This window comes from Berghia stephanieae, chromosome 1, assembly GCF_034508935.2.
Source record: "Berghia stephanieae isolate SIO BIC M18660-M18661 chromosome 1, UCSD_Bste_1.3, whole genome shotgun sequence".
Lineage (NCBI taxonomy): Eukaryota > Metazoa > Mollusca > Gastropoda > Nudibranchia > Aeolidiidae > Berghia > Berghia stephanieae.
In genome coordinates, this window is record NC_088360.1 from 117,928,470 (window position 1) to 117,939,059 (window position 10,590).

The window sequence follows — 10,590 nt, forward strand, 5'->3', positions numbered from 1 at the left end:
AAGTCATAAGTTATATATGGCTATTTTATACAATCATACTTTGTTTACATTGAAGCGTTGTCTATTATCAAATCCAATTTTTTGGGGAGAGATAAATGATACGGATTTATTCATTAATAAAGTGAAAAGGAAAGCTTTGCTGTTCAATCGCAAGAGGTAACCCATATAAGGCCCATGTTTTGAAAATTGCTCCATCGTGTACTTTTTTCTCTCATATCAGCCATCATCAGCCCTTCTGTCAGAGTTACTGGATACCGATAGGCGCCAAAATTGGGCGGGCTCGAGTCCACTTACATGCGTGATATTAAAGGGCTAATGACAGGTCATTTGATGTTAGCTCTTCAATTTATAGAAACAGTATCTTGCTGGCTGCTCTTAGTCTATTATTTAGATCTGGCTTTTTTTTTTGGTCTCGTTTTATGATGTTTTTTTTTTGGGTTATTTTTTTTTGTTTCTTTTTAAAAGAAATATTTTGATATTAGCTTCAAAATAGAAGTTATTCAGTCGCTTTTTTAGTTTTCTATTTTCAAATGATGTAGAATGTTTGTAAAGAGTGATTAAAATAATTAATTCCCTTTATCTGAGCATATAGAAACCAATGGCAAGGTCATTATCATTAAAATTAATTCATTCAAAAGTTAAAGTATATTTATTGAAGCAACAGTAAACAAAGTTGGTCTAAGCTTCTTGTTATTATTATTATTGCGGATCAAAAGTCTTTATGGTTTGTTTTTATTATAATTATTCTTTTAGTAAAAAACATTCAAGCACAAAGCAAATCTTTTTGAAATAGCCTTTATTAACGTTCTGTTTCTCATAAAATCACGAACAATAACTCCTCCGACCACACAGAAATTAATAGATATTTGATGGTTCAACCACTCGACATGAGATACTTGTATACCGATAGTTTACATTGACGATTACAAACAAGCCATTTATATTTCCAAGAGATTAGACAAACGAGAGTCTTTTCAAGGCTTAACTCGACATGGCGACTCTAAATATTTCTATGAATAAATCTCAGTCATAATATTGTCATGGTTGATGGTTAAGCTCAATGAACATACCGAGCGGTGCCCCCGCCTTTGTGTGTGTATTTGTGTGTGTGTGTAAATGTGTGTGTGTGTGTGTGAATGTGTGTGTGTGTGTTGTGTGTGTGTGTGTGTTTAAGTGCAGAATCTATGACATCCATATGAAACATCAGTTTGAGCGTCTTATACTGTTTATCATATTATTTGTCGAGTGCGTGAGGTTACAGGTTGAACTCAGTGCACGTGAGGCATTAACAGGGATGCGTGTTTTTTTCTCCAAAAAAGGGATAGAAGAGAAAGAAAGTTAATAGCAGTATTTGCCAGTCTTTAGATATTAGAACTCCGTCAGATTTTAATAATGGAATCATCGTTTTGAGCATGCGCGTGTTGATGAATAATAATGATATGTTATAATTTGAGAAAAATACCGGCTAGTTTGAACAAGACGGCTACTGACGACTCCATACCAGCATTCCTTTCACTTCCTGTTACAAGATGACTTCCGCTGGTACAATAGACCGATAGCACTCCCAACTAGTCATCGGCTGACCTCTAACCTTCTGCCAAAAGGCATGTGCATGGAATTGGAGTGAGCACTGGATCCGTGATGTCTAAGAGAGGCGACTGTGACCAGGGCGTGTGCCGCTACATGCAGAAACGTTCATTTAATGAAACCCGATTTGTCATTGACATATTTTATTAAAGATATCTTAATGGAGACCAAACGTATACTGGCGACAGTGCAGAATATAGATAGGGAAGTAGCAAAACGCAATTTAACGCGACAGATCTACCATGGCTGCATGCGAATTTTTTTTTACAAATCGACCAAAGTCAAATCATATAGACTGTATTTGTTTCCAAACTTATTTTTTTTAAATATCAAAGTGACAAATTAAAGAGAAGGCTCTCGTTTAAGATAAAGATCTGAAAAAGTGTGTATGAAACAGTGCCAGACAGAGCAGAGGTTAAAAAATACAAGAAAAATAATCATCCCAAAATAACCAGCCTGCCTCGACTGGTGATCGAATCTCAGACCCCCTGATTTCCGGTTAAACGTACTACCATTACACCACATTAAACCGTCACAACTATCTCCGTAATCTCCGTGGTGTAATGGCAGCACGTCTGATTTTTAATCAGGGAATCGGAGGTTCGATCCCCAGTCGAGGCAGGCTGAATTTTTGGGATTAAATTTTTTGTTTGTTTTGTTTTGTTTGTTTTGTTTTTGTTTTTTTTGTTTTGTTCTCTCTGCTTTGCCTGGCACTGTTTCATATATCTACACTCTTTCAGATCTTTTGTATACAACAAGCATTAGAAAGTAAGACCCTCTTTCTATTAAATAGAACGACTTTGCGTCATTGTTAAGTACTTGACTGTCACATCTTACATTATTTAAAGTAGATTTGACAATATTTAATCAATTCTCTTTTCTTGTACGACCTTAAGTCGGTACCTTAATCTTGGTAATATATGTACAGATGAATTAAATAATTACCAAAAGCAAGCTACCGACCACATCCCAATACAATGGCATTACTCTTTAATCTCTACTTAAAATTCATTCGCGTCATTTAAAAAAATTAATTTAACCCCAATCAAACCAGACTAACCACAAATTTCAACGGTCACAATATGACAAAATGATTTATTAAACCAGGCTGATATTCTACTCTCCATTTTCTTCCAATCAAGTTTCTTCCTGATTAGCACTCAAAGTTCACGTATGAGTGACATGCACGTGCGCCTTTCAAGACGTTTCCAGTATTGCTCTATTGTTATTTGAGTATCATATTAAGAGTATTGAACTAATACTCATGAAAACCCAACAATCGCTTGACTGATTCTTAGAAATTCAACAATCGTGGTTTAAAATACCGACAACAATAAGCGGTTTTCATTTGTTAACGAGGCCACACTCATTCCGACTCGAATCATAGAATAATGATTTAATACCGAAATCCTAAATTTTGTTTGGAATTATCAATAACGTGCTAATGTCAAACGACGGTATTTTTTCCTCATTTCTTTTTCTTCATTTGAAAATCAAAGATTTATGAGTAATACAAAGTTCTTAGCCGGACCCTTGCCATTGTACTATAACGCTACTCATAACTGTTACGGCTTTTTAAGCCATTGTCTCTGACGTGGTTAAACATCTTTAGATTATTTAATCACGCTTAACGGTTCAACGACTAATCTGACAAAATATTTTTTATTCATTTTTGTCAAAAAACTTTTTTAAAAATCCAACTATCGATCGTTTAAAATGACCCTCAACTTATTAAAATGTCACAAAGAAGTCTTTAATAAATTCTGGAAGTCTCATGTTTGAGACCTTTTGGCAAGCTGAGGGTCAGTTTAATAATTTGAGTACAAGTATTCTTTCCAAAATGTATAAAATGTGATTGGACAGAGTATGGCAGTAATACATATGATGTCATGGCGTTGTGAGATTCATATTTGCATTGGTTCAGCGCTCGCTTAAATCCAAACAAAATAAAAACATAGTAAGAAAGAAATCTTAGTTAAAACAAAACTTTACAGGTGGTGATGTTTCCACGGTTTTCGTTAAATGGACAAGGAAGTGGCATGCGTCCACAAACACAGTAAGATACCATTTTAAAAAAATATGATTTTGATATTTTTTTAATCGTCTAAACACAAAGGAACTTAAGAGGCGGTGTGGTGACTTAAAATTATAAAACTTTATTTGACGATGTTAATGATGGACGAGATGGTCGGGAGGATAAGACATTGCACCTTCAGTCGAAGGACCGGGGTTCGAGTCCCTGATTTTCAGTGCTGCACTGCGTTCGTCATTTTGAAAGTATACTCTAGAAATGTAATAGATGGCTTTGATATTTTATCCATCGTTTCCATCAGTCTCATCATTTATCTTTTATTATCTATTTCACTTTTCTTGTGTATTATTTTGACACTCATTAACAATATACTTAGGGCAAAGTTGCTCAAATGGTTAGCATTGGATTAACTGAGCTTAATCTCAAAGTACCTTCAAACTTCTTATACCACCTCTGCGAACCGAATCTCTAGACCTTCATTGCTAAATATGAGTGAAGTGTTTTCAAGAGTGTGCAAACCATTGTTAATCTATCAAAGAATGTACCTCGTCTCTTGATGCGAGAGAAAGATGAACAAACACTCTATAAAAAAGATATTTACAAAGTCTCACTTAAACAAATTTTAAGTAGTTAGTTTAATTCAAAATAGCCGCAAGGCTCAAATACTGAAGCTAGAGCCAATAAAAATGTTAAAAGATGAAGTAATGCAGTGTTTTGTGATTTTTTTTTTTGTAGTCTTGAATACGGGTGCCTTGCAGCAGTTTCTGTTCCCAGATACTACGACTATCGTTTTTCAAAACTTGTGTTTAATTCTTCAGATTGACATTGTCTGAGAAAAACGATATTTGCTGCTAAAAACCTTGAGATAAAAAATAATTTAAAAATCCTGATAATAAAGCTTTTGTGTGATATGTGTGCATTGTTTAGTCTCGGAACGGCGCAACGATTTTTTTGGTACAAATAATGTATAAAAATGATAAACGCCTAGTAAATCTTTTATATCTTGAACGTCATTACACCCGGATGGCCCCTTTGGGCAAAGCCTATTTCTAAATTAGTTTATTTTAAAAATTCCTGGCCGTCATGAAATTAAAACTCGGAATCCCAACAATTGGACGATAGTGAGGACAAAGTTAGAGACTCAAAGAGAGAATGGATGAAAATGTAAATTTTCAGCTGTAAACGAGGGCTTTGATTACTGGCTGGTTCGTGTTTTCCCTAAATTAATTAACCAGTTAACTGTCGTACTTTTGAAAAAGTCGTATTTAAAAATTGGGCCAGAAAACTGGTCCTTCAATACATATCGTTTGATTTAAATGACTATCACCTTGGGGCAAAACTCTCAAACCTGGGACTTCGCGAGATTTGAACTCGGAACCATTCGACCCGATAGACGACTAGGTAATTGATTCCTTTGTTAACTGATATAGATGTATTGTTTGAGTTTTAAAAAAACAACAACATAAAAACAAGGCCAAATGTTTATTCACTTATAGTATTAGTGTTTGGAAATCCGGAGTTCGAACCCGAAATTGATAGTGATAATTTGACAAGTGGTCTATTCCGTATTATATAGAGGTTTTGACAATGTTACATGGGCGCCGCTATGTGGTCTTGTGGTATGACACTCCCCTTTGGATCGGAAGATACTGGGTTCGAGTCCCGCTCTAAGCGACACTTAGTTGAGTCCTTAGAAAAATGCTCGTAAATCGCATTCCCTAGTAGTACTCTTGTGTAAAATGAGTACCCGGCCGTTTAGCGTTGACTTTGTCGGTTAATAAAATTAATATCGCCTAACAGGCGTCATTGCTCATCTTACATGTTAAATGTTACTATTGGCGGGACCCCTATAAAGCGCTTTGAGTACGTTAAATGGATATTCCGCTATATAAAATGCTTAAATCTTTCTTTCTTTCTTCTTTTTAATATAATATTAGATCTATTTCATTAATAAATTATAAATATCATTCGTTTTTTTAAAAAATATTATAAATTTCATAGAATAATGAAACGTGTACAATTGAAAGAAAAAAAATAAATCAAGAAAAAACAAAAGAAAAGAAAGCAAATTGTTTTTTAAAATATCCAAACAAACAGACAAAAAGAAAACACACACACAACACACACACACACACACACACACACACACAGACACACACACCTAAGACAAAGTGATAATAAAAGTTTTGACAGTTGAAGGACGAGTTTGCGTGTCCATAAGATCGTTCATTTTATTCTAAGATCAGTTCCTGTTAATCTCCCCGAGTGTTGACAACATAATGCAGACATATCATACGTGAAATAACTTTGCTTTTAGTTTCAGAGAAAACGTTCTCATAGTTGATTTTTTTTTAAAACGGGAGCTTTTATATAGAGCAAATTCACTAAACGTGCTCAAAGTGCTTTACAATGGGCCCATAACCAAAAGCAACACGAGACATGACGCCTGTTAGGTGATATTACGATTTTTCATACAGAGACAACGCTGTTAACGACGAAGTACTCATTTTGCACATGAGAATGGTGAGAGAATAAGAGCAAAAAGCCTTTTACAAGGACTCAACTATGCGCCCGAACAAGGCTCAAACCCAAGACCTTCCGATTCGAAAACCACATAGCCGCACACAGGAAAACAAAATAACTTAAAGATGTGAAAAAGTGTGTATGAAACATTGCCAGACACAAAGCTTTCATGCATTATTTTACTTTCTTGCTTTGTCTGATACTGTATCATACACCTTTTTCAGGTCTTTATCTTACACTAGTGCATGTTCCCTCGTTTCTCAATTTGATCTTTTCAACAACAAAAAGAAGAAAGAAAAAACAACCAAAAAAAAAACCAAAAAAAAAACAAAGAAAAAAAAACAACACAACAACAACAACAACAACAACAATACACACACACACACACACACACACACACACACAAACACACATCTTACCACAGGAAGGCTGCTGTCATTGATGTCCCAGTTATGATGGGGCTGCCTTGGTTGCTGTTGATGCTGTCGAAAATCTTTTTGGTGATGCTGATATCGTCGGTGGTGTTGTTGTGGTGGTGGAAGTTGTTGAAAAGGTGGTTGACTGTGTTGTTCTGGTGATAGATTGTGGTGATCGCCTGACGGGGAAGGCGATGTTTTAATGGTATCAACTGGCGAAGCTTCGTTTGGTTCCGAGAAAATGGTGTCTATTGTTTTGGGGACATTTTTGAGATCGATCGTCGATTCCATGACCATATCACAATCCGTTCGGGGTAGGATAAGCATCGCAGATCACGTGATAAAATACTTATGTACACAATTCTCTCTTGGGTTATTAAGTCGAGCTTGTTTTCCTCTCTGTTGATCTTATTATCTTATTATTCTTCTACTGATTTCAATTCTTTTTTTTTTTGGTGCTTATTTTTGGTCTATTTTGTTTTTGTTTAATATTTTTTATAATCTTTATTTTTTATTTCTGTCAGATTGACAAATTTTAGGAATACGATTAATTTACTCCATGCCGTGTTTGGACATAAGTTTTGCAGTTGGTTTAGTTTCGTTTAAGAACTGTGCTTCATTTAAATTATTATCACAATTTGGAGGATTTGTATATCGCATAAGATAAGGCACTATCTTTGTTTCTAGCGACAGTTATTTGTTTTTAAAGTTGACTGGACTTTCATAATTTGATTTTATAATATAAAAACACAATCACAAGCGATGACTGGCTTGGAAGTTAGAAATTTTTCTTTCAAGAATGCCGATTCACTCTTCTCCCAATGGAGTGTATTCGGAAGTTGTATATAACTCCTTTTTTAATAAATTATATCTCACGACGGCACGTCAAGTCATAATACTCCTTAGGTGTAATAACGGTCCTCCTAATGAACTTGTGTACAAACACCTTAGGCAGACACTTCCATAGTTAAATACTCCCCACTACATGTAATCAGTTATTTAATGGAAACAGCTTGTTTACATTGTGGTTAAAAGTCACTGCTAACTAAAGCGAAACGGGGCACGAGCATCATTTCTACCGGTTAAGGAACTCACGCGTGACTGAGTTGTGCGGTATGGATCGTGTCGTGCACGAATAACAACGGGACCAAACAGGGTGGCCCATTCAAGCCCCGCCCATACTGTCTTGTCACACAATTAAAATAATACCCAAAAAGGCGGTTCCAGGCGGTGCTTCTCTTAGCTCTCATTGGTTGTCACGGAGATCGATTTTTCGACGACTGGTGAGTGAGTAGTTTGTCGTTGACTTGCTCACAAGCGCACGTGCCCGATTTGAAGAGGACTGATCACACAAAAAGGATAAATGAACAGATACTTTATATATTGTCAATTATCATATCTAAGTATCCAGCATAACCAGTCGTTAGCTCATTTCCAATTCATTGTTATTTCCCGTGTTTATGCACCTTCTGCACCTTCTTTTTCAAAAGGTTAATTACTCACTTTTTATAATTTAACACTATATGAAATTTTCATTAACCCTTACCTAGCCCCCCTCCTACCCCCCCCCCCCCAAAAAAAAAAAAAAAAAAAAGAAAGTCCCCACAAAAACTACATATAAATAAACCACACTGCGGTGCAACGCGGTGATATAGGCAATCAATATGGGCTGAGATTCTTTGAAAAATAAACGAGACGCCGACAGTGTGTTTAAAACTGGTCCTCCGAGTGTTTGTGAAAAATCTAATAAACTCGACCACTTCATAAATAAAAAAGACGAAAACATGACAAAAATCTGAAACTATAAAAAACAAAAAAGCAATGTCATTTTCATACAAAGGCATCTTCTTCTTCTTCTTCTTCTTCTTCTTCTTCTCCTTCTTCTTCTTCTTCTTCTTGTTCTTCTTCTTCTTCTTCTTCTTCTTCTTCTTCTTCTTCTTCTTCTTCTTCTTCTTCTTCTTCTTCTTCTTCTTCTTCTTCTTCTTCTTCTTCTTCTTCGTCTTCTTCGTCATCATCATCATCATCATCATCATCATCATCATCATCATCATCATCATCTTCTTCTTCTTCTTCTTCTTTGTCGTCGTCGTCATAATCATCATCATCTTCTTCTTCGTCGTCGTCGTCTTCTTCTTCTTCTTCTTCTTCTTCTTCTTGACAGACAAAGTAAACAAAAGTGTCAAATAAATTTATCTGCAAAAGGGGTTGCAAAACACAACTTTCAATTCAAATATTGGAGACTAAATGAAGACTGTTTGGGCACATCTTTAAACGGAGTTCTGAAATCCGTGCCAAAATTTAGTGGCATATTTTTTTTTTACAGATAATGAAAAGTGACTAACAACAACCTTACCAGTCATAGTCAATAATGATTTGATACAACTTTTTGAGATTTTATAAAGCACAATATCCACTAAATATGCACAAAGGACTTTCTCAAGCCAACAACTATATTTTACATGTTAGACAAAACACAAAGCCTCCAAGGTGCTTAAGCATATTTTTCCTGACAGAGACAACGCTGTTAGCGGCCAGGTAATCATTTTACACCTGAGTGAGGTGAGAGAATGTGACCGAAGAGCATTTTCCAGAGACTCAAATTTACACCTCTCAGGGTGAATGTCAAATCACAAGACCACAACATTTCATGAAATTAAGGACATCATAATATTTTAAAACTCAAACTGGCCTCGAAACTCTCACAAAATACAAGCCATTGGTCTGCTTTCATCATCGTTAAAACAATAATAGCTGCGAAGAACGACGGCATTAATGACGGAAAGTAATAAGTCAACCAATTTAGTCAAAACAGTGATTTAATAGTGTTCTAAGAAAATAAATTAAATATCATGTTTGCATTGATGGCGGAAAGTACTAATTTAACCAATTTAGTCAAAACAGTGATTTAATAGTGTTCTAAGAAGATAAATTAAATATCATGTTTTTAAAGAATGTTTTCTTGGGTGCCCACTTCATAATATATATAAAAAAGTATCATTTGTAACAAAAGTTAACGCTTTTTCAAAGGAGTTAAAGAAGTCTGCTCTTTTGTAATTCTTTTAAACATAGCAGCAATCGACCACATTAGGCTGTCAAGTGGTAATAAACGTCCCAAACCGATAGCATTTAAGATGCAAACGGGAATATTCCCCCCCCCCCCCCCCCCCATCTTTCTGTAAAACATATAAATACATGCTATTTTAAATACATCGAGGGACCAGTTGGCTTATTCTATATTTATTCATACAAAATATGATTCGAATCATTATGAGGTTCTGAAGTCAAAGCGGCTTGCTTTGCGGTCTTCTGGTCAGACATTTGCATTCGGACAGGCAGGTCCCTGATTCGAGTCTCTTAACACCCCAAAGAAAAGTGAGGATGCTTCTCATCCATTGTCAAGATATATAAAAAAAAAATATCCCAGGGAAGCCGTCGGATGATGTCTCTTAGTACGAAGTACGAGAAACATTAAAATTTGCGGTATTACTTCCCATTGGCAACAATCAGGCTTTTCATTCAACACTGTGATCTGTAGTCTTTCATTGCCCGCCGTTTTCTCCTTTTAAAATATATATTACATCGTGTTTCATTGATGATTAAAAGGGTATATTATTTACACGAAATTCATTTTTATTGAATTTACTTTTTCTTCCTATATCTATATAATATCTAATAATATGAATTTTATTGAAGTACTTTTATTATTATCACTTATAATTGAATATTACATTTATATTAGATACAGATTATATATATAAATAAAATTGATGAACTGTTTTCACTGTGTCGTTTTAATAGTGACTATCGTCAAGCCTCCATAATAGCGTTAACAGAGACTTGGCTATCTCCTCACATACCATCATCATGTTTTAATATTGAACAATATTCACTATTTAGAGGAGATCGGACTAACGTAAATAAACGAACTGGGGGTGGGTGTGCACATATATTAACAACAAATGGTGCCACCCCAATAACTGTCAGATAAAGAAAATGTATTGTGACGATTATATTGAATTTATTACTGTTTCG

At 35.2% G+C, this 10,590-nt stretch overlaps 1 protein-coding gene across 1 annotated transcript in view; it reads right to left on the reverse strand.

Moving 5' to 3' along the window:
- Positions 1-7,640, reverse strand: part of LOC144962886 (uncharacterized) — a 14,128-nt gene extending 6,488 nt beyond the window's left edge. Inside the window, exon 1 of the mRNA XM_078896251.1 lies at positions 6,562-7,640. Within this exon, the coding sequence (XP_078752377.1) occupies positions 6,562-6,885 (324 nt within the window). The 5' untranslated portion in view covers positions 6,886-7,640. The remainder of the gene's footprint in view (positions 1-6,561) is intronic.
- Between the last annotated feature and the right edge of the window lie 2,950 nt (positions 7,641-10,590).